This window comes from Gopherus evgoodei, chromosome 16, assembly GCF_007399415.2.
Source record: "Gopherus evgoodei ecotype Sinaloan lineage chromosome 16, rGopEvg1_v1.p, whole genome shotgun sequence".
Taxonomy (NCBI): Eukaryota; Metazoa; Chordata; order Testudines; family Testudinidae; genus Gopherus; species Gopherus evgoodei.
The window spans coordinates 5,108,485-5,133,027 of record NC_044337.1 but is presented as its reverse complement, the minus strand read 5'-3'; the positions used below and the strand labels follow the sequence as shown (position 1 = coordinate 5,133,027).

The following is a 24,543-nucleotide window of genomic DNA, read 5'->3' as shown; positions in this document are numbered from 1 at the left end:
CTCCCCTTTCCACACGGTGAAGTGTGACTGTGTGAGAAGCAGAAGACGGGAAAAGTTGGAGGGTGTGACACAAAGGAGGCAAGTTCAGGGTTTGGGTCAGCACCACAGTTCCTGGTTTTCTCCCCTTTGGGCCAGGTGAATCTGCTCCTTTCCTCACCCTGTTCACCAGCCATCCCTCATTCCTTCTCAGCACCAGCTGCAGACCCTCTGCACTGCAGGTGTGGAACCAGGGGGCTCTGAACTCAGCTCTGGAGATCCGGCCTGGTGATCTTTCCAGGCCCTTTTTCTGCTTTAGAGACTCTCCAAGCTGCAGCCCCTTTAAAGATCCTCCCCTGTCCCTAACTCCCCCAAATCTTCCTCTGCTCTTCTGGCCTATGGGGAAACACTCCGCTGTCCATTGCCAGCAGCACAGCAGGTGGCTAATTACCAGGCACATCAGCATGCTTAGTGTTTGGCAACTGGACCAGGGTGCAGTCAGTAAAAGTTCCCACTCCTCTTCTCCTACATGGCTTGGTGCCTCCCACTGGCAATAGCATATGCTGCCCTCCCTCCCCAATACCCTTTCTGAGAATGAAGAGAGTCTCTCAGGTTCCTCAGTGTGTATTTCACTGAACACCTCATCACTGGCTAGTAGGGACAACCATCAGCACCAAGGGCTGGCTCACTGCCGTGATATTTACTGGATCCCATTTATCAAACCACCAAGAAAGTTCTTTCAAATTTCTGTAATTCCAAAGTACAAATCACCAGGCACCACCACACGTGGGAGTCACTTGGGTCCTTTCATCCGATTTGGAAGCACAAAGTGTTACAATGGCAGAAAGGGGGGCAGGGGTTACTGGGCTCCTCCAGCAAACCTGGCGAAGTGTCAGGGGAGCAGTTGAGTTTTCAGAAGTAGCAGTTCCCAGTTAGGTCACTGGGGGCAGGGGGCTGGCACCGCCAAACCTCTGGCCCTGAATGCCAGAGGGTACATAGACACACGCTCCCCTTCTGCTTTGTACACACTATTATCAAGGCAAGTGCAAGGTACACAAAGGATTTTCCATTCAGATACAATCAGAGATAACGTGATTGGACACAGTCAGACAAACAAACAAATCAGTAGATTTAAATCAAAAAGACAGGAGCGTGGTCCTTTGAAGGAGGTGGCAGGATCAGATACCACCCTCCCATCCACAATGCCCAAATTGGCCAGCTCTGTGCTGGTCACATTTCCTTTAATCTCAGGAGCACAGGTCACGTTAGCAGCTCACGAACATTGGTCTTTTACAGAGCACACTATTCTGACCCCGAATCTCCAGTTCTAGAGATGTGTCCACCAGCAGTGAGAGCCTAGCAGACTGCATTGCATATTGGCCTGCATTACCAGTTAGTGCCAGAGAATTATAAACCCCCTAGAGAACAGCATATTACTTATTCAGGCCCCTGTGGAAGAAAGCAGAGAAATGGCCCATTTGCACTTGGAGCAGAGGAGTGAGAAAGGCCAGGTGCAGATTTAGCAGGTGCAGATTTAGCAGGGCAGTTTGACTTGGAAAGCAGGTGAGCTCTCCATTCTGAGTTTGCCCCGGGGCCGGGAGCACAGGCACTGGACGTGGCTCGGGCCCAGCAGATGGCATTCAGGTTCACAGGCAAACCACAGCAGAGTGACTGTACTTAGAGCCTGGACACCAACAGCTGAGCTAGGAAGATCAAAGCTATCGCTAGTGCTTGGGAACTCTTTCAAGGGGCCAAGTCATGCAAGTCCAGCTGCCCATAGGGAGCAAACCAGCATTGTAGGCTGGGGACACTCCAGCTCTTATCAATCATTCTCCTACTGATCTGCAGCAGAGAACAATTTGCCCATTCTCTTACCACGCTTCACCCCCAGTGTGCGCACCACCCCTTTTGGCCAACGAGGCTGCCTCATTGGCCCACAACAGCTGTGTATCAGGCCCAGAAACATGCTTGGCCTGGGACTTAGCTATTAACCTCCAACAGCCTCCAAGCTTAACACTAAAGTGGCAGCAGAGGCCCCTGTTGCCATGCAGCTCCCAGTCCACAGCTGCTTTCATGGGTCCAACTGCTAACCCAATTTGCAGACAGCCCTGGAGATCCCTCAGTGCTCACACCGCAGAGACTTTCCACACTGAGAAGTCAGTCTCCAAGCCTTTCTAGAGCCCACTCTGGCTGGAGAAAGTAAGAGCAAGGCTCTAGCCCCTAAGTCACTCTCAGAAGTCTATCGGCAGCTGCTCTTGAAGGAGGAATGTGTAAGGCCACTGGAAGAACACGTCAGCTACCTTGGAACTAGCAGGTGTCCCCCAGAATCCAGTGCAAATATTCTCCCGAAATGCCCAGTAACATCGAGTCCCCTGCAGGGACAAGGTGGAGTGGGCTGGGGCCAGCAGCCCATTTCTGTGGGGCTTCAGAAAGTCTCCATCCCACGAAGCGCAGCCGAGGACACTGAGAACAGAACACCGGCGAAGCTGCCCAGTTCCCTGCTCGGCAGGCGTGCTGCAGGTGCAATGGCCCAGGAGTCAGAAGTACAGGGCAGGCTCACTGCTGAAGTCTGAGAGGCCACGGTGATCGGCCGGGGTAAGCTACAGGAGAGAAGAGAGGAGTTGGAGCAGAAGCCTTGCTAGTCCTTGTGATGCAGTAGGGACTGTCTGTGTGGGAAGTGGGAGAGCAGGGGAGGACTTTAGGGGATGAACGATGTCAGGGCCTGTAACCTGAGCTAGGTAAGGGAGGGGAAGGGTCAACACCTTTGCCCGGGAAGGGGACAAAGGAAGGGAGTGGCAGGAGGGAAGCAGTTTGAGTTTGGGCTTGGGGCTGTGTGGGCGGAATTCAGGGTATCCTAGCTAAGATCCAAGCACCCTGAAAGCCCAGAAGGACTCGGTGGAGGGGTCCTGACTGTGCCTGCAAGCCCTGCTGCAACCTGTGTTCCTGTTGTCCAATAAACCTTCTGTTTTACTGGCTGGCTAAGAGTCACTGTGGGTCCCAGGAAGAGGGGTGAACCGGACTCCCCCACACTCTGTGACAGTCCTATGGCCGGGGGTGCCCATGCTTTGGGACGGCAGTGGCCGATGACCAGGCCCCAGTTGTAGGCTGAACGTGCTTTATCAGTCCCCAGAGGGAGGCACGCAAGCTGATAGCTGCATTAGTCTCCCTGATGCATACAGGCAGCGGGAGGCCACTGGCTGCAGTGGAAGCATCTGACCCTTGGTTCCGCTGTGGGCTCCCCGCTCCACAACGCAGTGTTTCAGCATGGAAGGATCTCCCCCTCTCCTCTGCATCCCAGCTGGTGGCAGCACTTCAGTGCTCGGCCAAGAGCCGGACCACAAGAAACAGGCTCAGGAAAGCACTGCTCTGAACCACAGACAACCCCGTGTCTGCTGATTGTGAGGTGGGCACAACCTCAGAACAGCAGTCAAGCCCCTGTCACCCACAGTCTGCCCCTCCTGGAAAGTAGCGCCCCCCCAAAGCTGTTCATCCTCCCTCTGCCTGCCCAGCGCAGCTCACCAGCCCTGCAGGGAGGGGGCCCCGCCACACAATATGACTGAGCAATGGCATGGGGGGACACATGACCCCACATACCCCCCACCCATTCCTGCACACCTCTGCTCAGAACTCTCACCATGACCTGGTTCCCTGGGGGATTGGCCTCTTTCAGGAGGGGCCCAGCAGCACTGGCAGGCTGCTCCTCGTATTCCTGCTCCTGCCACTTGCTGAACTCCACGGAGTGTTTTGGAGTGTAGCTGGAGAAACCTGCATGGAGGAGAGACGGACACGTCAGAGCTACTGATCAGAGCAGGACCCCAGCAGCCAGCCAGCTGCTCCCTCCCTCCCCCAAAAGGGGGATTTCCTCTGGGCCATGTCACCCAAGCCACAGAGGGTCCGGCCCAGCCTGCTGCACACAGGAAGAGGATTCACTGCCAGGCTCCTGTCAGGGGGTCGATTGGGGGCTAGTGGAGGCCTGGGCCCCTAGGGTGGGGCTCTGCCCAGGTCTAGTCGCTGCAGCTGCCCCCTCTGCAGATGCCCCTGCAGTTACACTCAGAAGGGGAGCAGCAGGGCAAGCACTGACAATGCACAATCCACTCAAGGGGGAGGAGCTTGGGACTCCCCTCCCCCTATTTGGGCCTTGTCCACATTAAATTCCTTTTAACACCCACTTCTGCTACGCTGCTCACAGGGACTTCAGGAGCCCTGCAGCCATTTGCCTACTGCTGCTCCCCAACCTGCCTTGATCTGGGAGTGGGGTCAGTCCTGCTGGGTTGGCTGCAGAGCACCGACGCCAAGTGGGTGCTGCCTAAACCCTGGTGAGTCCCAAGCGCCACCACTGCCAGCTCAGCCTGCCCAGAGGCAGGTCTGGAGCAGGAACAGGCTGGCGACAGATTGCCCGGCTCACCTGAGCTGGGCACGTTGGCGTGCATGGTGCAGGTCGGGCGTGGAATGAACAGGGAAGGGGGCTTGTCCTCGTCCTCCTCCACTTCTGAGGCAGACTCTTCCTCCTCCTCCTCCTCCACCAGCGAGCTCTCAGAAGGGTACTCAAACGTGGTCTGCAGGCTTGTCTCGCTGAAAGAGATCTTCATCTGGAGAAGAGCAAGGACAGTCATTGGGAACCAGGCCACAGAGCCACCACTACCTACTCCGGCTCAGCCGGGTTGCTGACAGGTGCTATGACTTTGCTCCTGGTTTAAGATGCACCTGACCCCCGACTCGCCCACAGACCCTCCCAGCTTCAGAGCACTATCTAAAGGGGAGACAGCAAACTGGAGCAGGATGTGCAGCCAAGAATCCCATCCTGGGCTTCCCGCTCCCCTTCCCTGGGCCAGGGCTCTTAGCGCGGGCTCCTCGCCTGTCATGGTACCACCAAAGAGGAAGCCCTCAGATCAAGCCAGGCGCCAGAGCACTGAACAGGTTCTCGGTCAAACCCAACCTTCAAATCCCAGCATCACTTCAGAGCTCTCTGCAAGGAGCATCCGTTCCCCCTACAGATTGCTCTGGCCGCGGGGCTTGCATGCAGTGCACTGCAGCAACCCAGTGCTCTGGGACTCCCCCCTCCACAGGCCCTGCCTGGACACAAGGGAGCAGCCCCCCTGCTCCAAACATCAGGAAGTGCCTCCCCACACGTGAACAGAACCCCAGGGTAATGCCCACCAAACGGTACCTGTCTCCCCCACTTCCCACTCTCCCTGCCCCCAACGTGGCAGCTGAGGCCCCACAGGCCTGTCCAACTGCAGGGTGAGGAGCTCTGCCAGCCCAGTGAGCAATGGGGAAATGGCCACATCCTTCGCAATCAGAGCCCAACAATGCCCTTGCCTGGAAGGGGAGGCTGGCAGCTCCTGCCAGGCAAAACTGCTGGCTAGAACCCAGTGAGACCCGCTGCATGGCTGGTCCCCAACGTGCCTACAGGTGTCTCTGGTCAGTTTCCCCAATGCGGTTCTGGGCAGCAGAGGAAGCACTAAGAGTCTGATCCAATTACCTCTGCTCCTGCTCCCAGCAGCAATGACCAGAGCTGTTCATGGGGCGGGGATCTCAAAAGAGAGGCCAGGAAGCACCTGAGATCCCTGCCCGAACCATAGCTGCCATTCGGGCAAGGAGGGGACCTTACTGCTAGCCAGTAAGAGCAGGCAATAGGCTGGCACCCCACTTTCCTCCCACAACTCAAGCCTTGCCCTTCCTATTCTTAGCCTGAGCCAGCACGAGAGACAGGAGGCACCTGCATCTTCCCAGCAAGGTTTGGGAATGGAGAAAACAGCTTCCAGCTGCGGTGATATGAAGGCCACTCCATGGAGGGCAGGCTGCCCTGGTAGGCTAGCGCGCCCAGCAGAGGCTCTGTCCCTTGGGAAGCAACGTGGGATATGCCACTCTGGAAGCGCAGCAGGCACCAGCTGATAGCAAGAGTCCATTCCCGCTCAGCCATGCCAGGCAAGCAGGGCATCATGTCCAGACTCCAGCCTGCCCGGAGACTGGTCACAAGGACGGGCTTCCTAGCTGCACTCAGGTTTCTAAGCTGAAGTGTTCTAATCATCTCTGTAGCTATTGGGGGGGTAGGGGGAGGCAGTGCCTCCTCCCAACTGCCTCCCCTCAGCCCGGGGCAGCTCCGATATGGGCCAGAAGCACCCCCAGCACCTGTTATCCCTTTCCTGCTGGGCTGAAGGAGCCCCAGGGAGAGCAGGGCAGGACTTGACTGGCTCTGCCTGAGCCTAGGGTAGCCCCTGGAACCGGATGGCTCCCCACCCCTACACAACCTTCGAGAGAGGTGAGACCAACCAGCAGTTCCAGTTCCTGATTCTCTGCCCCAGCCCCGGGCAGAGCAGCCTGGGGGTTACCCTAACCCCTACTAGCCGGCGTCAGTCCCCTGGGGACCCCACTGCTGCTTGGAATAGTTGAGCACAGCCTGCAACAGCCGCTGCCCCTTCCATGTCTGATGTGCCCCTCTGCACCCCAACATGCCACCTGCACCCAGGGCGGTGGGAGCGGTGAGGTCAGAACCAAACATGCCAGCTCTTTGTCCACTGGGGAGCCCCTCCACCTCGCTCCACAGCACAGGAATCACAGCTGCCCAAAATAGCTGACTGTGACCCCTGGAGCCTGGGGCTGAAGGGGAAGGTGTTGAAGGAGAGGAGATGGCATTGGTGTACCCAGAGTCTGGCATCATGAGGCTGGTCCCCGTGCTAACCAGCAACACGTACCCAGTCTCTGCAGGCACAAACAGCAATTGTAAACAGGTGTTCAAAAGGAGGCCCTGAGCAGGGACCAGATGGCCTCTCACTGGGGCATGGGAGAAGGAGGGAGCTAGAATAAAACATCTACTATTGACACTCAGCCAGTTATGACAAGCAGATGTTTGGGAAGGGATGGGAACCCTCCTGCTTCAGGACTTGGCCATTGGCAGGAGACTGACTAGATGGCCCGAGTAGATCCAGGATAGCACAGCTGGGTACTACAGTTCCCACACTAGGAGCTGTGCCCCAGAACAATCCTGCACTGGCCTGGAGACGGGCATTTTCCATCCCACATTTTGGTTCAGTGATCCTAAGAAGCTCCAGAGCCCTACCCCACAATCTGGCTGCTCAGAGATCCAGTGAGTTAGCACCTGAGGCTTGGCCAGCATTGCTCCTGAACATGCCGGATACCAAGGGGAGGAGCGGTGCCAGGCTCCAGCCGTTAACCTGGAGCTGGCAAGGACAGAGGGATGCCGACTCTGTTGGACAGCAGCTGAACCAATCCGATCATAATTCCATGTTGAAAGAACAGCTGCAGACAGACTAGCCAAGGTGCCAAGCCACTTTGTGCAAGAGGTGGCATAAAGAACATTGAAAAGAGAGGAAACAGTGGCCAAACACGCCCACAGCTGCAGCACTCTGGGGACCAGGGCTATTCCTGGGGCGCTTTCAGGAAGGGCCCAAGGGCGTCATCTCGGGGGCACAGTAGACAGGGGAGGAGCAGTAAGTAGCGCGGGGGGCAGAGCGAGTTCGTGCAGAGGGCAGAACCCAAGAAGTAAGCGGCGAGCAGCAGAACATGAAGATTTCCTGAGACGCCCTGAGGCTGGGGGTGGGCAGGACTGCCTGGACTGGACACTAGGCTGACTGGTTCCCCTTCACCTCAGGCAGCAGGACTCTTCAGAGCTGAGCCCTAGCGACAGACAGGGATTGCTCTGCAAGATGAACGGTGCTGGCCAGCCTTTGGTTTGGTAGTCTGGGGGTTCCTCTCTTCCTGCACTGAAGCCCACCAAGGGTGGTGCACACCACACCCCTCGTATGGGCAGGCTGCCCCAGCTAACTGCCATGTTACCGCATGACCCAGCCCCACTGAGGCAGGTGCAGCCCATCTGCATTAGGGTAACACAGACAATGCCGTTACCCCAGAGAGACACCTCCACACAGACAGGGTGTCCATGATGCCACCTCACTAGCGTCCGTGACCAGCATGCAGGGTGACTAGCAACGCACTACGAACGAGCCACATTACGGAACCCAGAGGGGCTCAGTGGGGTTGGAGGGGAGAAGCTCCGAGCCAGCCATGTAGAACAAAACAGTGGCCACACTGCGCAGGACTGGGCTTGGCGCTGCAGCTGCTCACCCACGAACAGTGCTAGTGTAAACAAGCTCATTCAGTTCCCAGTGTATTCCCCTAATCCCCGCCCTCCCGCTCAGTTAATCCATGAGATCCCCTGACGTAATCCCGACCCTTGCTCCCCAGTGTCTCCACTCTGGAAGTGCCAGAGCAGCTGACAAGCTCCACATACACGAGCTTTCCTCCTCTCGCCTGTGAGCGGCACAGTCGCACAGGGCAACGCTCCCCCACCGAACTGAGAGCAGAGAGCAGAGAGCACCGACCCGAATGGAAGGAGAGGAAGTTTAAGTCAGCCCAATGATCAGAGTTGGAGTTTGGGCAGGTCACCCGGTTAATACCCCTCCTCGTCTGGAAGAGTGCCAGAACCTTCACCCACCAAAGAATCCGGTCCTTGGAGAGCCACTTCCAATCACCCCTTACAGCCCTATCAGTTAGGATAGACAATCGCCGCGCACACACACACACACACACACACACACCCCACACCAGCAGCACCTGGTTTCGCTTGTTGCTTCCCACCCCAGTGCTACACTTGCCGTGCCACAACTTCATGTGCGAGAATGCCAAGATACAGGCCTGTGGTGGGGCAGTCTCAGACATGGAGTGGACTGGAGGGACACTCAAATCCGCCAGGAAGCAGATGGTATTAGGGAGATCGATGGAGCTGGTGGCAGTAGGGCCTTTACAGTTAGGATCAAGGAACGGTAGGGCTGATTCCGCTGGGAGAAAGCCTTGTTAGGGTTCAGAAAGGTTACTGACCTAGGGGAAACAGCAGCCAGTAAGTGGAAGATGGGGTTAAGGGAATGCTAGGCACTCACTAGTCACACTCACTGTACACACATGCAAGCAGCCTGCCGGCCAGGGCCTGACATTCACCCTTAAGGACTAAGAGCGGAATGACTTCCCCAGGCACCTGCATTCACACCATCGGCTCCTGGGAGTTGTTACCAGACTTGGGACTTTCCCATGTTGCAACATGTTTCTGCTTCTGACCAGCTGAGCAGCATTTTGGCAGCCAGGCACAGTCTAGCTGCTTTGACCTTCCTCCAACCCAGGGCGTTGGATTCCTGCCCACACGCCCGTTACTGAAGGTCAGTGAGCAGGACACACTCTGGGGCAAGTGTGGCCACAACACAGGTAGCCCCCCAGAAAGTTACTGGGGATAGGGGAGGTTAAGATTCAAGCTCACCTCTGTAGGCAAAGTGGCTCCATGCGCTCCAAACGGGCTCTCACAGACGGGCTGTGTGTTAAGCAAAGCCAGAGTCTCTGGGACCCTGAAGAGAAGCAAAGAGTTGGGACAGGGGTGGGAGTTCCCTATTGCGGCCAAGGCGGCCTGCCAGCGCTCAGCACATTCCAGCTGCTGCTCAAGGAAACAGGACTAAATAGATGAGAGCAAGAGACAACCCTGACCCTGCTACTGGCTTCTCCAAAAGAAAAGCCCCCGGCGCAGCTCCCCATTGTGGGAAGCACTAAGCCAGCACGGCACCATACCGTGAGCACTAGGCAGGCTGGGGTGTGCAGCACGCTTGGTGCACAGAGCGGAGATTACACTAGTGTACAGCACTGCCAGCCCCCGGAGTTTTACTGGGCTTTCTAAAGCAGAGATTGTAAATCTATTTGCTAAACTGGGAGCTGCAGACCATATTTTCAAGAACAGTTTGATCTCTTCCCCCCAGCCACAGGTGTCTAGCAATTAAGTTATCCTTCTGCAGTTTGCTCATGATGGTTACATTATGGCTAGAAAGAAAAAAGGGAGCGTCCGTGCAGGCTTATCTCAGAGCCTTACAACCCCAGGAAGGGTGGGACTGGGGGGGAGAACATCTCACATTCTTCACAAGGTATTCACACAGCAGTGATGCAGGAAGCAGGTTCTAGATTGTGGAATCACAACGGAAAGCCTCTAGCTAGCCTCTGCCTGAGATACGCAGGCTTCAGAAGCGAAGTCAAAAGGCACCAGCAGCCAGCTTGCTTCATTTCTTTCCCAGGGCAAATGTATTCAGGGCCCAGTCACAGGAGCGCACCAGTCTGTGCATTTCAGCTGTGGAACCCCCCGTTGCTGAAGCGCCATTAGCAGAAGGAGCAGAATGGTGCTCCACAGCTGGTGTAGCTGACTCAAGTTCTACTCTTATATCTTAACTGCAGGTGCTGATGTCTCAATGTGTCATTTCACCAATTACTTTACCCAGCCCCATGCCACAAACGCCATGTCCTAGACAGAAACATGTCTGAGCATTAATGCTTCACGGCAGGATGGAAGCCGTCCCCCACTGAGTGGTGAGAATGAGGCAGGGCTGTCAGGAAGGCACACGGTGCTGGTAAGCCATGTGACGTCTGTTTCCATAGCAAGTAACCTGTTTACTTGCCAAGGTTTCCCAAGTACTGAGAACAGAGCACAGTCTGATCCCAAGGGGGCGTAGGTTGTGCCTGCAGGCAGCATAACAGACACACATGGATCCAACAACAGCACCACAGATTTTTAATCTATGAAGAAATCCAGCCCCATGGTTTGGGGCAGTGCTGAACGGGTGAACGCACCAAGGTCCCAACCACACTTCAGTGTTAATTCTAGGCAGGGTGTGTCACAGCCGCCCTGCCCAAGCCTCAGCTTTACAGTCTGCTCAGGCATTCGCCAGGCCACCGCATGGGCTGCACAAAACGTAACATTCTGCATGTTTACTACATCTCAGCTCCATATGGGATTCTGAATCCAGGTCTAACCAGGGACAGCTAGCGGCTGCTCCGAAGGAGGCCAACACTTCAAGAGATAATGTCTGAAGAAGCTCTAGGGTTGCTTTGAAATCTAGTCAGCTAGTTTAAACCTGCTAGTCCAGGGATGGGACAGAGGACGGGACATGCTTCTCCACAGCCAGGGAACCACAATCCCTCACCTGTCCTGACAGTGCTGAGCAGCGGCATAGCCGTGTCAGCTCTGCGCAAGCTGGAAAGCTCGTCTCCCTCGCCCACAGAAAGTTACCTTTTATTGGACTATTACCTCACTCACCTGGCCCAGTGCTACGCGGGGCAGTGACTCGGTCTCACGAGCAGGTCTGCAGTGAAAGCTGTCCATTATCTCAGAGCTGTGGCAGCAGGGGAGTGTATTCTGTTACTTGGGCTTTTTGCAGGGGAAGCAGTTTGGAGCCATCTGTCATGGAAAGTCCAGACACCACCACAATCCCAGCCCGGCTTTCTGCACCTATTCCCCTATGAGGCCCTCTCCTGCAGATCGACAGGGGCTCTGGACTGTTCAGAGGTGCAGTACAAACAGAGCCGAAGGGGGAGGTACTGATCCAAATTCTCAGTTCCAGACTCCCCACTTCAACACTTTGTCAGCTCCTGCCAGCTGGACGGCAACGCGTGACAGAGCAAGGGCTGGCGCCACACCCGAGAACAAAGCATCTCAGAACAGACAGCTCTGTATCTATGGACATGGAACTGCATGGGAGCCTTCATGGACACCAGCCAGCCATGCCACCTACTTGCTCAGCAGCCAGAGACAATGCAGTCCCATTGTGAATTGCACTGGAACCTGTGACAACATGAGAATTTTCGGAAGTATCTGTACGAATCCTAGGTGTGCCTCAGTTTCCCTCTGCACTTAGGAAAAAAGTTTATGTTTCCTACTCAAACAGCGCAGCTGGCAGGAGGTCTGGGGTGTCACCTGGTTGTCTGGAGGGAATGAACAGGGTCACAAAACAACTGGCTGAAACAGACCCCAATTCAACAGAGTATCCAGCAAGACAAAAGCAACCAATGAGCGAACAAGCCACATCTAACAGCAGAAAACCCTGAGAAGACCGACAAGGAAGAGAGCAGGAGATGGAGTTCATCACAGCTTGGCCGGCTGACCATGGCACTGGTTTGACTATGAGTGGACTATGACTTAACCTCTGCCTGTCTGTACCGCAGAAGCACTATCACATTATGTAACCAGGTGACTAACAAACGGGTACCTTGGTTTTGAAAAGGCTGTCTGTGTCAGGGTAAAAGCTCCTTGAGAGCACTGCTCCTGGAAGGAGCACAGAATAAGCCTCTAGCAGGAGCCTGGCTGGGCAGGATTTGCTGCAGAGAAACAGGGATTGCTGGTGCCAAAGAGACCCAGCACATTAAACAGGTCACTCTCAAGAGACTGGTTATGAGGCTGGGGCATGGAGTCCCAGGGTCTGGTCTATGACACATGCCAAGAAGGTTTTCATGCAGACTAGAGACACTGAGGCTAGTCCTCCCGGGGTTACTTGTCAGAAGGCGTCAGGGAGGTTGTGTTACCATGACAGGTGATGACACAAGTATGGTGATTATAGAGCAGCCAAGTGCTGGCAGAACGTCATCTATGGAAGCCTAGAACAGCCTTGGAGAAGCTGGGAGTTTTATATCCCTAGGAGCAGCCCTGTGGTAGCAGAGCATTTGCAATAGTCCCAGGAGAACCATCCAGATTATGGCCCTCTACCTTCTTGGAAAGGGGTTTTGTACAACTAGAAGGGGGATCTAAGAACAGCTATCACAAGATTTAAACCCTTCCAGTTTCAAACACAGAAGACAGGACAGACGGCTCAATCTCATTCTAGAGTGAAAAACCAGGCTCCATGTCTTAGCTGGTGGAAGCCCACAGTAATGTGGGAATAGGGGAGCCTGGAACCAGTTCTACCATCACAGGTTACAGATTGCATCACTAGGCCTGCATCTCCAGCAGCCGCTTCAGGGCCCTGCAAGGGCTCTTCCTGGATTATTCTGCCAGTAATGCTGGACAAGCATTTTCCTGTCGTACTCTTTGCTGAGGCAGGGAAGGGGTGAGTGTGAAGTTAGTTACTCCATGCTAGGCTACTATGATGCCATCCCACAGGAGTCTGCCAAGGCAAGTTCTGTTCAGTGACTAACACTTTTGCCCCATCAGTTGAGCGTCAGTGTTTCTACCTGTACAGAGTAACCCCAAAATTTACCCTGGCTAGCATGCCAGGGAGCGCTGGGCTGCTGACAGAGGAGAGTGTCTATAGGATCAGACACTGGTTCCCACGCCATGCTGCTCAACGAGAGAATCTCCCCTTACAAAGCCAAGTCACAAAGCTGCTCTGTGTAATCAATACACTGAAGCACATGGCAGATGGGAGGAAGGCATCTGGACTCAAAATATTAAATTCCATGTAAGGGAAGAGAGTTTCAAATTCCTAGTGAGAAGAGGCAGTGCAAGGAGAGAGGCATCGAGGGCATCAGGAAGTAGAGTTCTTCCAGAACTCAGCACGCTCTCAATATCAGCCCAGGCTGTGTTCCAACAGCCTCACAGCTGCATTGGGCAAGTGGAGTTTGTTACTCGTGTGTGACAGCGTAGCTATTCACCATGCCTCAGGAGAACGACTACACTCCCCTGCAGATCTGCAAGAAGGAAACTGCACCAATGTCTTCGGCAGCTGAGTTAGTAGCTTACCCATTTAACGTAGGTAATGTCTGCAAGTTGCACAAACACACCTCCCCTCCCCACTTCCAAACAACAGATCTCATCCAAATGCAGAGTGAATTGCTATCCTGGCCACTTGGGAGGGGAGGGATAGATCAGTGCTTTGAGCACTGGCCTGCTAAACCCAGGGTCCTGAGTTCAATCCTTGAGGGGCCAGTTAGGGATTTGGAGATTGGTCCTGCTTTGAGCAGGGGGCTGGACTAGATGATCTCCTGAGGTCCCTTCCAACCCTAATAATCTATGATTCTACGAGGAGCCTGTCCACACAGAGTTATTCTGGAATATCTATGGCACTAACACTTCACACCCTATGTTAATCCAAATGAACTTTCAAGTGCAGACAAGCCCCAAGACTCTTGATGCCCTAGACAGGCCTGAAGTGGAGATCTCTGTACCGGTAAAGAAGGATGCTGGTTTGTAGACCAGTCTGAGGTACTCCATGTGTGCTGGGCTGGTGGATATGAGGAAGAACACAACCACGAGGCAGATCACCCCAAACGGCTCCTTTAAAGTGAAGGAGAATCTGAGAGGGTCACTATTCTGACCTTTCATCTACAGATGAGCCTGAGCCTTCTCAGACCTAGAATGGAATAGAAGCCTCCTGTGTTCTAGGAAATACTGGGAACAGAGTCCCCTTCCTATCCCGTAGAGGAGCTTCTCCTAGTGTTCAGAACTGAAGGAGACAGGTGCCAGTGTCTCAGCATTTTGAAAGAGGGTTCCCTCACCCAAAAAAAAAAAAAAAAAAAAAAGGAGGTTTAGAGAGCAGCAATAATAGAATAATGTCACTGGAGACTTTTCAGAATCGATGTGCTGGATATTTGTTCTACAAAGAAACAAGAACATGCTTCCCTAGTGGGGAAGGCAATGAGTCTCCCAAGTTGCATTGGAAGCTCCCAGGTGTGTCCTCAGACCTGCCACACAGTTTTCTTGAGGCGTTTGATTATGAAATCTAGCAGCGTGTCTCAGAACAGAACCTGTGAGAGGCCTCGCTCAGATGACTGCAGGCTAATAGCGCTCGGCTCTCAGACAAGAGGATGGCACTCCCTGTGGTATGCCCAATACAAACCAAAAGCGCAGACCAGGAATCTCATTGATTCAAACTGTCTTTATCTTTACCCAGGATCTCCCCCAAGACATAAGGTGCGGCTGATAATGGTTTCACTTCTCCAGGAACAGCTAGTCACACACATGCAGCCCGCCCAGGGATTATACTGCATCTTAGTGGCATGTCCTCATCCCACTGCACAGGAGCAGGAATTTGGCTTTTATAACGGTTGTTTTTCAGTAGGTCACTGTTCACCCTGCTGCACTTGTAGAGGCTGACCAGCAGCAACACACTGGAGCTAGCTGCAGACTAAGAGATAGCCCTGCAGCAGTTACCTTCAGGTTTTCTTTGCTGACATAAGAGCTATGGGTTTTGTTGAACCTCTGACTTTGTTTCCTACAGATGGCAAGGAAGAGGTTCCTACTTGCCTGCACTCATGCCAATGCAGGGATTCTGAGCCCACTGGGGAGGGCCAATACCAGGGACTGGAGAGAAATTCTGTAAAAAACAAGTTAAATGGAGCACTTGAAGTGGGCGTGCCAACCTCTTCCAATAGCAGGAGGGTCTGATCCAGCCCAGGGATTAAGGAGACAGATCAGAGATATTTTTAAATGTAATCCAGCAGCACCAGGGCCTTTCAATCCCCACTCCAAGCCAGCTCTTGCCTCAGGGTCTTGCTGAGCCACAGTGAGCATCACAAGTTGCCCGTGCGAAAGAGAAGCCTCCTGTTAGCGTAATAGCTCCTCGCGGGATGGGCAGCAGGCAGAGAGAAGGGGCTTGTGGGCAGATCAAGTGCAATAGCCCTTCTTATAGAATGCAGTCATCTTAATTGCTCTTTATTAGAGGGGTGTTTTCCTAAGGCTACTCCCGGGGCTGCAGTAACTCTCCTTCTGGCAGAGGGGAGCGAGAACAGCAACATACCCCCTTTCCTTTCCTCTTTGTCCTCCAAGCCAACCAAGACAGAGTGCACCGCTCCCACTGTGCCCTAGGCCCAAGAGCCAGGGGCTGGCTGTGGTTTGCAGCATGGTGCCTGTTTCATGAACTCTCCCTTCTCTCACATCACAGTCCAGGAACAGCAGCATTACAGCAGAGTGGGGAGAGCGGCTGCTCCTGCGAGAAGGCATCTGGCTCACTACTGACTAAGAGGGACGAGGTGGGTGAGGTAATAACTTTTATGGGTGAGAGAAGCTTTCAAGCTCCGCAGAGCGCTTCTTTGGGTCTGGAAAAGGCACCCAGATGGTGTCTACACTGCAATTACACACCCACAGCTGGTGTTACTGGATAAGATGACAGATCAGCAAAGCAGGAGTCTGCCCACCCAGGACTGGATCTCTCCTGAAACAGGACTTTGACCACAGAGCCCATTCATCACTCCGCTTTACAATCCACTTCTTGCTCTGCTGTGTATTACAGCCTTGTCCCTGCAGGCGGTAGGTGTGTTCTTCCCAGCAGTAATAGGAACCATAGTCAGCTTTACTGGAGCCTGCAAGGCAGCAGAGCAATGGTAGGAATCCATTCCTGGAGCAGGTCACATTTCATATCGCCCTCAGCGAGGCTCCATCATGCAGAGGGGGACACATACACTAGGGTTGGAGGGAACAATATGCCGACACTGCTACCAACAGTTCAGCTCCACTGGCGTTACAAGCTGCAGGAAGGACTCCAGGAGGCCACTGGTATTTTAAGGACCATGTCACAGAACTCTGCTCAGAGCAGGTCTGCAAAATGGTGCTTCATTTGTGGCTGCCAGCACCTGGCCTAGATGACAGCTCCGTGTCCCACTGATTCAGTTCTGCTGGGGGTACCTGGTAGAGCAGCAGTTCTAGAATTTCACTGCACCACAATCCCCTTCTGACAACAATTACTGCATGGCCCCAGGAGAAGGGACTGAAGCCTAAGCCCACCCAAGCCCTGCTGCCCTGGCCTAAGCCCTGCTGCCCAGGCAATGGGGCTCGGGCTCTGGCCTCAGTAAGTCTAACGCCAGCCCTGGCAACCCCATTAAAATGAGGTCGCAACTCACTTTGGGGTCCCAACCCCCAGTTTGAGAACCGCTGTGGTAGAGCAACTGAAGGGCAGACCGACTGTCGAAGCACCGTTGTGCAGACCTGCTCTGAGCAGGGTTACATGGCATGGTCTTTAAAATGCTTGTTCCTCATTCCATGAAGAGGAGCATTTTTGTTGAAGAGCCTTTTAATTTTAAAAGGAGATTTGCATACCACGTTTTAAGCAGCACAGAGACATTAGAAAATGCAGCAGGTTGGAATGTGACATGCATGTCTGCAGGGAGCGAGCCTATCACCAAGAAGAGCCCTTCACAAGCAGCAGCAGGACAGCACTGAGCTTAGATAGTTTCATAGCCGAAGGATCTCACTCTTGTATTTCTACCTGGCTGCAACTCCGCACTATGCAAAGCAGAATAGAGCAAGTCACACTAATGCTGAGACCTCCGCTGGCTCTCCAGCCATCCGAGTCCCGCTCATCACTTACCAAGCCTCAAATGGCCTGGTGCACAGCTAGAGACAGGGGCTCCAACAGGACCCCTGAGCACTGGATGCTCACTGGGGCCCAGGCACCTCCTAAGACTCAGGGCGCAGCTCCAGAGCTGGAGACATGAATCTCTAAACACACAGCAGGTTCTACACCACGACCTATAGGCAGCCTCGCAGGCACAGAAAAAAGGAAGGCTTCAAACCAAGACTAGCATCCCCCTCCCACAGAGGCCTCCCCCTTTCTTAAGCAGCCTGCAATCCTTTCTGCCAACTAGCACAGACATGACAACCATCAGGTGCTTGAGAGAAACCTAGATTTGTATCTTGGCTTTGGCAGATGACCAGCCTGAGAGAGAGACTGGGTCACATGAGCTCACTGGGGATAGGTTTTACCCCACTATCTCCCAGGCATTTGATATTCAATATTCCTCCCTTCCCTGCAAAGCCCAAAGGGTCCACACCCTGCAGTGAAGCCCAGCTCTCCCTCCTGAAGTTGCCATGCTCAGAACAGCTCGCTAGTCTGTTTAGGTCCTTGTACCACTTCAAGGCCCCGGGCATGCTGAGACACCCTATACTGAAAGGGCAAGCCACCTGTTAAGGACAGGAGACCACCACATAAGCCTCTGCCCCCCCTGCCTGCCAGAATAATTATGTTAGTTAATTCCTCTCTCAGCCAGCACACACAGTCTGCTCCTCACCAAAGCATCTCACAAGTGAGCCGGCTGGATGAGCAGACAGCCCGACTTGTGATTTCAGATGGAGTATACTTGCCACGTGGCACTTTGCTACATTGCATCCTAAAGCCATGAGGGCTCAAGTAGAACCAAGTGTGGTTGAAACATCCAACTCTAAAATCGTTTGCTGTACTTTGGAACTGCCTGGATAAGGCCTAAAGGACTCTTGCACAGGAACAGGAAACAACTCGCATGTGCCAGATCCTGCACATATGCGGCACCCAAAATAACACATTTATTATTGTAGGGTCATCTCACAGGCCTCAGCCTTTATTTCACGGGAACAAGCTCTATGGAATCAGGAGAAGAAAAACAGAACTGCAGATAAGCCCCTAGGTAAATCCCCGCCCCCGCTACTCAGGTCTGGGGCAGGAAGAGAAAGGGTGGTCCTGGTCCAGCCAACTAATGCTCAGCTGAGCACTGCACTCTGCCATCTTTGGGCATGGATGACAGCGTGGCAACAACAAGGAAGGGTACTCAGTCTCCTAGCAGCCAGCAAGTGGAATGAGACCAGCTAATCACAAATCTGACTGTAAAATACGTCAGAGCAGGAACCAGGCTGTTGAGATTTTATGCACTCCGCAGAGCCACGGCTGTGTCTGCACATTCCACAGCGGGCACAGTAATGCAGGCCCCATTCTTACTGTTTCAATATCACTCATTAAACTAAACCTAACACTAAACAAACAGCTTAATCAGATTGTATGGCGAACACAACTGACACACGGAAGGGCACATTTACCAGGAAAAATATCACTTTGAAGTCAAAGAGAGGCTCCTCTCCTGGAGAAGGAATTTTCTTACACAAACCATTCACTGGAAAAGCAGAATTTCACTGTGATCACGTTTACTATAAGTTGTTAAAAAGGCAGTCACTTTCCCTGCTTTCCTAGAAACCATGGCCAGGCCTTGTGCCCATTCCTTACAGTTAGGGCTGCGAGTCTCTCAAGGAAGTCTCAGATTCTGTGACTTTCTGTGACCTCTGCAGCGGCTGGTGCTGGCTCAGGAGATGCCCAGCTTGGGTAGCCCCTGGCCAGCAGCAGCAGTTTGGGTGTGCATGAGATGGGCTCAGGGCTAGAGGTTGGGAGATGCAGGGGCACTTACCTTAGGGTGGGGGGCTCCCCGGCTGCCACTGGCATGGCCCTGCAGCTCCTAGGCGGAGTGGTGCATGGGTGACCGCAGGCCCTGCCCCTGCAGCTCCCATTGGCTGTGTTTCCCAGCCAATGGGAGCAGTGCAGCCAAAGCTTGTGGAGCCCCCTGGCCCCTCAGGAGCTGCAGGGACACCCAGAGCCCCTGCCAGCCCTCCCCACCCCCCAGCACCAGTGGGGGTTCCAGGCCACTGCCCTCCCCCGCAGCACCCGGGCCACCTCCCCCAGCACCCATGGCGCTCCCAGACCATTCCTCACAGAGCACCCGTGGCCCCCCCACCCAGGTTTTAGTTAGGCATATATAGTAAAAGTCATGGACAGGTCATTGGCCATGAATTTTTGTTTACTGTCCGTGACCGGTTCATGATTTTTACTAAAAATACCCGTGACTAAAACATAGCCTTACTTCTAGTGTGTTGAAAAATGGGACAGTGTGCTGGGAAGAGCTACAAAAATGATTCAAGATCCACAGGACAATGAGAGGAGCAAAGAGCTCAAGATCTAAGAAAAGATCAAGAGGCAATTTGATCAGTCTGTAAGTTCCTACAAAGGGAGGAGACGTGACACTGAACATGCAAACATGCATGCCCTTGGTGCCAAGGAATGCTTACCACAGGCACCAGTGACAGTGCAGATCTATGACGTGTTCAAAGCACTACAGGGACCAGGAGAAGGCGCATGCTAGGCATAGAACCAAACTACTGCCAGGAAAGGGACTATATTGAGGCAACCCTGTCCTCTAAACCATGAGAGGGCAGTGGTGTGGGCTTCTGTGTCTAGCTATAGATCTCTGTTCTATAATTAAGGGTTCTCCAACCTCTCCACAGCATACATCACCACATGCTTTGTTTCGATACTGTATTGTGGTAGGGAGTTCCACAGGCTAGCTACGTAGTATGAAAGTTATTTCCTGAAATGCATTTATTCCCTTTCAATTTCACCAAATGTCCCTTTGTTCTTGTACTGGGGAAAGGGTAAACTGGAGTGCTCGATTGACCCTCTCCCCTATGCTTTGTTTTATGCCCCTTTCACGACCCCTTTATTCCTCTCTTCTTCAGTCCCAGTCTTGTCAGTCTCCAACCATAAGTAAGTCTCTCTAGGCCTTGTCAATTTTATCATCATCTCTGACGCACCCACTCCCATCCTGTAATTCAGGAGTTCTCAACCCCTCAGGGCAGGGGTAGTCAACTATTTCTTGTTAAGGCCCAAATTTCTTGGTCAAGGTCCAGACTTCAGAGACAACAATAAGAAGATTTTGGGGACTGTTCAAAAGCATCTGGCAGTCCAGATTTGGCCCGTGCTCCACTTGTTGACTCCCCCTGCCTCTACTAAAACATTTGCAACAGGGAGATCTGAACCAAGTGTAAGCTTACTTTACTGCAAACATTCCACGTCAGGGCATATTACTGACTTCTGAGACTATTACATTACCCTTAGCTATTTTCTAGCATGTTTTGTACATCAACTAGTTTGCTTTTTTGACTGCCGTTGTACATTACGGAGAGAGATTCACTGAACTCTCTCGAGTTGTTAATTTAGACTCTAGCTCTGTGTCTGAGTAGTTCAGGTTATTCCCTCCAGTACAAGTTACTTTGCATTTATCAACAGTGAGTTTCATGACATCCTGCTGTCCATTCATCAAACTTTGTTAGATCCCTTTGAAGTTCCTAAGTCTTCTGTAAGCTGATACGTTTGTGCCACTGTATGCTGTCCAGCACAATGAACATTAAACAGTGACAAAGACCAAAGCGGCTGTACTCCCTAGCTAACTTTCCACATTCGGTTCATCCAGTTCAGAAGTTTCCTCTAAATATTACACCTGCTTGGGCCACCCTGTGGACTACTTCCCCCAAAGTCTGAGTTAGGGTTAGAGGTTTAGCTAGCGCGATGTATTCTGCTGTAATTCCCACTTTGGTTTGGTAAAGACAAAAGACATTTGGTGTCATGTTTCAAACTTACAAGCCAGTAGCATTATAAGCTCTTAATTACTAGGCAATACAACAATGGATTTTAGTATTAGAAGCTGTAACAGTTCAAGCCTGCTTCTCTGTCTAGATGATTACATCAATATAACTATGCCTGTTACACATGCATAAATATGCACAAAGCACGATTCTGAATCCCAGCCTCACAAGAGCAAAGTCAGCTCCCACCTAGTGAGAAGATCAAGCAGTCATTATGTCTTTGAAAGCCATTTGACAGCAGTCCAGGCTGGCATGTGTATTTCTTGGAGTTATGTCAGAGTTGTACACGGATTCCATCCTAAACAAAGGCACTGGGGTCTAATTTCAAGGAGTTAAGCTGCTGTTAACATCCCAAAGCTCTGCCTAGTGTGGCCCTACTAATCCCTGAGACACTAACAAGACCTCATTAACTCAGACAAGAAGCCAAGTTTATGTCACCTCATTATACAGAGCAGCAGCGAGGTAGCGAGCACATGAAGGGAAGTGCAGAGCTACAGTGCACATTAGCCACCGCATGCAGTACTGGGAAAAAAAGTTAGGTTCAACCCAGCTAGCCATCTGACACACCTCCCTTTCTACTCATTCTCGTGAACATTCTCAATTCGTTCTGTTTAAAAGACAACATCTGAAACGCAGTCTTGCTCTGAAAAGTGACTGTAGCACACCCCGAGGGCTGTTTCCCATTCTGAGGATGTACCTAATGGAACAGAACCCTTCTGAGTCTCCCAAGGGCTGTGCTGGCTTCACAAGGCTAACAGGAGCAGAAGCCGTTACCACTTCTGTTGCCTTCCTACCACACACAGAGCAGCTGGGACCATGAGCCTGATACACATGGGAAAAACATGGAGTCACTTTTCCGAGCAGAGCTGCCCTGGCACTCCCGTCAGGTTACCTTTTTGCGGCGAGAGCCCATCTTGCTCATGCAGGACCTCTCCAGGGACAAGTAGCCGCCAATCACCTCAATCTCATTCACAGTGGGGTAGCGCTTTTTAAGCAGTGGCTCAAGATCCGGTTGGGGCGCATCAGGGCTCCCCAAGGTTTTGCCCTTGCTTCTGCTTTCCTCGTTGTCTTCCTCTTCTGATTGCTGGATTCTGCTGGCTCCACTGTCAACCTCCACCCCAGAGTTGGGTGGCTTCCTTTTGGGCACTATGGTGAACGTATTGCTGCCTCTCTGCTGCAGGGCAGAGGAGGCAGGATGGGGTCTATACAGGGGTATAGCAGAAGCCTTCATCCCCAGGGCTGAGGTAGCTTCTTGGGGCTGCTCTGAGTCCTTCAGTCCTGCATCTGGGCCCATCTCCTGGGGCAGGCCCCCAGCATCCAGCTCCACAATATCATCATCAATGTAAGTCACAGGCACCAAGAGCTCTTGAGGGGTCTGTGAGGGGGTTATGGGTTCCCCCTGTTGCTCACATACAGGCTTCAAGGATGACAGGTCCCCTGCAGGCTCTGTCAGACACTGTCCCCCGCCACGGCGGGGCACAAAGAGGAAGGAATTCCGTGAGTTCAGGCGCAGATTGGCCAGGGCCTGTGCTTGGAGATCATGGGCAGGGATGGCGGCCAGGTCTGGCTTGGGGGCTGGGCGGATCTCAAAGGAGACCCCATCTCTGAGGACAGATACAGACAGCGGCTGGAGAGGGCTGGGGGTGGCACTGGATAGGGATGGCTGGATCTCTTTGCTCATCTCCAGCTTTGGCCTCATGTTGTCGCTGGCAAGGGAAACGCTTGGCGATGGCACCGGAGGCACCTTAGCACGCGGGGCCCTGCCCCCTGGGCTGGCATTGTGCTCCAAGGGGCCATTGGTAAGTGGGGCACAGCTGCCTGGCCGCAGACCCCGGGGAGTGACAGTGAAGGAGTTGGAGCCGATCTTGTGCAGGAAGCCACTGGCCTGGGAGGTGCCCGGGGGGGCAGCAGTGCTGACTGGGGAGGCCGGGGCCCGCCGGTTTGGGGGGCTGGCCGGAGGGCCTGGGACCGGCTGAGGGGCAGTGGTGCTGACTGGGGAGCCTGGGGCCCGCCGGTTTGGGGGGCTGGTCAGAGGGCCTGGGACCGGCCGGGGGGCAGCGGTGCTGACTGGGGAGTCCGGGGCCCGCCGGTTTGGGGGGCTGGTCAGAGGGCCTGGGACCGGCTGGGGGGCAGCAGTGCTGACTGGGGAGTCTGGGGCCCGCCGGTTTTGGGGGCTGGCCGGAGGGCCTGGGACCTGCCATCGGGCAGCAGTGCTGCCTGAGGAGGTCAGGGCCCGCCGGTTTGGGGGGCTGGCTGGAGGGCCTGGGACCGGCTGGGGGAGGGCAGTGCTGACTGGGGAACCCGGGGCCTGCCGGTTTAGGGGGCTGACCAGAGGGTCTCGGACCAGCTGGGGGGCAGCAGTGCTGCCTGGGGAGCCCGGAGCCTGCCGGTTAGCAGGGCTGGCTGGCGGGCCTGGGACCCGTTGGGGGGCTGCAGCGCTGACCGAGGAGCCCGGGGCCGGGAGTGGCCGGGGGGCGGCGGCGCTGGCTGGGAAATCCGGGGCCGGCCGGGCTGGGGGGCTGATAGGGGAGTTTGGCTCCGCGTCCCTGCTCCGCCGCCGCCGGCCCCGCGGCCACTGGTCAAACTTCTGCAGCAGGCGGCTGACCCTGCCGGCCTGGCCGGGCTCGACCGGCTCGTAGACGAAGACCTGGGCGGCGCGGATCTCGGTGAGCGCCGAGCCCTGGCGGGCCAGCAGGTCCCGGAGCGAGTCGCGGCCCCGCGGCGAGGCGGCAGGGGGCGGGTCCCGGGCGCCCTCCCCGGCCGCGAAGCAGGCGGCGGCGTCGGGCTGGGACTCGATGATGAGGATGTTGTCGGCGCGGATGGTGCGGATGCCGGGCACGGCGCTGTACAGCTCCAGCAGCTCCTGCAGCGGCCGCCCCGCGCCCCGCCGCCCGCCCCCGGGCAGCCCCTGCCGCAGCCGCCGCCGCTCGCTCTCCAGCCGCATGAAGGGGTTCTCGCGCAGCGGGCCCAGGCTGTCGGCTAGCACCAGCCGCTCCTCCGGGAGCGCCGGGCCCGCCCGGCCGCCGCCGCCGCCCGGCTCCGGCTCCCCGCCCGCGGGCGGCTCCGCCAGCTTGGCCCGCTTCCGCTCCAGGATCTCCCTCTTCCACACGGGCAGCGCCGGCCCGCCGGCCGAGCAGAGCTGCGGCTCCATGACACGCGCGGTGCGGACGGCACTGCCAGGCACCGGGCCACCCGCCGGCCACCTCCCGCCCTGCGGCGCCGCCCTCTCCTCGCCCATTGGACAGCGACAGCGGCGGCACCGCCCCTCGCACCCGAGCGGCGCCGCCCATTGGACAGCAGTTCCGTCACGGCCAGGCCGGCCGGTTCCGGGTGAGAGGCGTGGCTTGGAAGCCGGGGCGGGGCAGGGGCGCGCTGCTGGTGGGGTTCCCGCCTGGTGCCGCGGCGCCCGCGGGCTGCGCTGTGTCCCCTCCGCCTGGCAGCCCCGCTCACCGTGTGCGCGGCAGGGGGCGCTGCGCTCGGCCGGCTCCCGCCCGGCCCAGCCGGGCTCCCCTGGCGCGGGGCCCTCTGCACGGCGCCCGGCTCGCCCCACGGGGCACCGCACGGAAAGGCTCCGTAGCCGCCTCCTTCGGGGGTGCCGGGCTGCTGCGACCCAGCAGGGTGCGGGTGCGGGTGCGGGTGCGGGTGGGGGGTGGGGGAGGCAA

At 55.0% G+C, this 24,543-nt stretch overlaps 1 protein-coding gene across 1 annotated transcript; it reads right to left on the bottom strand.

Annotated features, from left to right (window-relative positions):
• Positions 1–604: 604 nt before the first annotated feature.
• On the bottom strand, positions 605–24,119 carry TPRN (taperin). Its single transcript, XM_030535985.1, has 4 exons — positions 21,774–24,119; positions 4,382–4,565; positions 3,611–3,741; positions 605–2,576 (listed from the first exon to the last, which is right to left on the bottom strand). The coding sequence occupies exons 1-4, from the start codon at positions 24,117–24,119 to the stop codon at positions 2,514–2,516; spliced, it is 2,724 nt and encodes a 907-aa protein (XP_030391845.1). The 3' UTR covers positions 605–2,513.
• Between the last annotated feature and the right edge of the window lie 424 nt (positions 24,120–24,543).

Bases quoted from the DNA above. Each gene is read 5' to 3' on its own strand.
- TPRN (XM_030535985.1), bottom strand. From the start codon at position 24,119: ATGGGCGAGGAGAGGGCGGCGCCGCAGGGCGGGAGGTGGCCGGCGGGT. The intron at 3,742-4,381 runs GTGAGCCGGGCA...TCCTCCATGCAG, and splicing joins CGCCAACGTGCCCAGCTCAG to GTTTCTCCAGCTACACTCCA. The intron at 2,577-3,610 runs GTGAGAGTTCTG...TCTCTCCTGTAG, and splicing joins CCCCAGGGAACCAGGTCATG to CTTACCCCGGCCGATCACCG.